Source organism: Orycteropus afer, unplaced genomic scaffold (assembly GCF_000298275.1).
Source record: "Orycteropus afer afer isolate SDZICR_OR568_19922 unplaced genomic scaffold, OryAfe1.0 scaffold00460, whole genome shotgun sequence".
In the NCBI taxonomy this organism is placed as follows: Eukaryota; Metazoa; Chordata; class Mammalia; order Tubulidentata; family Orycteropodidae; genus Orycteropus; species Orycteropus afer.
The window spans coordinates 140,717-143,010 of NW_006922047.1; the positions used below are offsets into that span (position 1 = coordinate 140,717).

General features: G+C 41.9%; 1 protein-coding gene across 1 annotated transcript in view; it reads left to right on the forward strand.

The window, feature by feature from the left end:
• The first annotated feature begins 1,339 nt into the window (after positions 1–1,339).
• The window catches only part of ADGRE3 (adhesion G protein-coupled receptor E3), a 97,305-nt gene continuing 96,350 nt past the window's right edge, over positions 1,340–2,294 (forward strand). Inside the window, exon 1 of the mRNA XM_042782754.1 lies at positions 1,340–1,364. Within this exon, the coding sequence (XP_042638688.1) occupies positions 1,340–1,364 (25 nt within the window). The remainder of the gene's footprint in view (positions 1,365–2,294) is intronic.

Consider the following 2,294-nt stretch of genomic DNA (forward strand, 5'->3'; position numbering starts at 1 on the left):
GCTCTGACTCATAGCAACCCCACGTACAACAGAGCGAAACACCGTCTGGTCCGGTGTCATCCTCACAATCCTTGCTCTGCTTCAGCCCACCATTGCAGCCACCGTGTCAGTCCATCTCATGGAGGCTCTTGCCCTTTTCTACTGACCCTCTACTTTACCAAGCATAGTATCTGTGATAGTTGGAGCTGTTGTGTCAGCTTGGCTTGACCACAATTCTGTGTGGTTTAAGCAACTGTGATGTGGGTTATTCCCATGATGGGATCTGATGTATATGTTTTGAGCAGCCAATCCGTTGAAAGGGAGTTTCCCTAGGGATGTGGCCTTCTTCCAATATATTTATGGACATCCTGGGAAAAGAGACAGTCTTCTGTGGATCAGGAACCCATTGTGCTGCCTACAACTGTCCGTGAGCAAACAATCCACCATTCGGCCTGGAGTTCTTGGATTCACCATTTGTTGGAGTCAACAGCCAGTATACTGCCTGCCACCCTTGAGCTTGTCAGCCCCTGCAGCTGCATGAGTCAGGAAAAGCCTCCAGCTTGACGTTTGATCCAAGAACTTGGGACTTGCCAGCTTCTATAAGTGTGTGAGCCATTTTCCTAAGATAAATTTCTCTTTCTCTGTATGTGTATATATAAGCTTTACTGGTTTTGCTTCTCTGGAGAACCCAGCCTAACACAGCATCCTTCTCTAGGCACTACTCCCTTCTGACAACATGACCAAGGAGCATTTCAGTCTTACATCCTGCAAAACAGATTTGTTCATTCTTTTGGCAGTCCATGGTACATTCAATATTCTTTGCCAACACCATAATTCAAAGGCATCAATTCTTCTTTGTTCTTCCTTATTCATTGTCCAGCTTTCATATACATGTGAGGCAATTAAAAAGACCATGACTTGGGTCAGGCACACTTTAGTCCTCAAAGTGACATATTTTCTCTTAAATATCTTAAAGAGGTCTTTTGCATCAGGTTTGCCAATGCAATATGTCATCTGATTTCTTGACTGTTGCTTCCATGAACATTGGAATTCTTATTCTAGGGTCACCTGATTTTGTTATTCCAAAGATATCAACAACAGCTAGGAAAACCCACCACCAAGGAAGCATGTGAAACAAATGCAGAAGAGTAGAGCAAAGATAAACAAAAAAGCAGAAGCACAGATCTGATGGTGAAAGACAGGCGAAGTTCACTTTTCTGAAAATAATTTCCTAAGTGAGCTGACCTAAAACAAGTATGTCAAATCTCTTGAGATTTCTTTGATTAGAAAGGTAGTTGGCTTCAAACACAGCAGAGAGCTTCTAGAGCTGGCCAGAGTGTGGGTTACCTGCACCACAGAAATGCAAGTGCTATCACTTCTTCCAGGTACGTGTAACCACAACAACGGCTGTGTCTAACTTTCACCAAGCTGGAGCTACATGATTCCACACGTTGTTGCCTTTTCCTCTCCTTTGTTCTTATGTTCTGCTTTGAATGCTGTCTCCTTGCCATTTGGATTGTGGTTTCCTTCCTCACAATCCTACTGAAACTGTGCTCTCAAATATCCCTGAAATTTTCCTGATGGTCCAATCCACGGGGTTGTTCATCTTTCATTGTTGTTGTTCTAATTATCATCCTCTTCTCCTTGATAACTTCTGTGACCTAGCACTGTCCAGGATCAACAGCCACAGTATCAATCAAAGATCACATTTATCAAGCACCTACTTTGCTCCTGGTACCAGGCTAAAATTGTTTTCTGTTCATTTTCCCACAGTATCTTCACATTACAGAGGAGAATCGGCGTCACAGAGAGGTTACATGACTTGCTTATGTCACGGGCATTTAGTTATAGAAGCAGAGTATTGACCCTCTCTGTAAAGGGCATCAAAAGAATATAAGCTACAAAAGATAACTATTGAATTCACATGGCAACCACATGATTTTGGTTATATGAGATACCTAGAATAGGCACATGTGTAAAGTCCCAAGTTTGTTGGTGGTTACCAGAGGCGGGGGAGAGGGGAAAACAGGGAGCTGTTGCTAAGAGGGCAATGAGCTTCTGTTAAGGGTGATGGAAAAATTTAGAAACTGATAGTAGTGATGATTGTACATCATAAGGAATGTAATCAATGTTACTGAATTGTACAGGTAAAAAATGTTCAAATGGCAAATGTTTTGTTACATATATAAATGTTGTCATCAGGTGCCATCTAGTTGGTTCTGACACACAGTGATGCTATGTACAGCAGAAAAAACACTACCTGTTTCTGTGCCATCTTCACAAACTTTGCTATTCTTGAGTCCATGATATATATA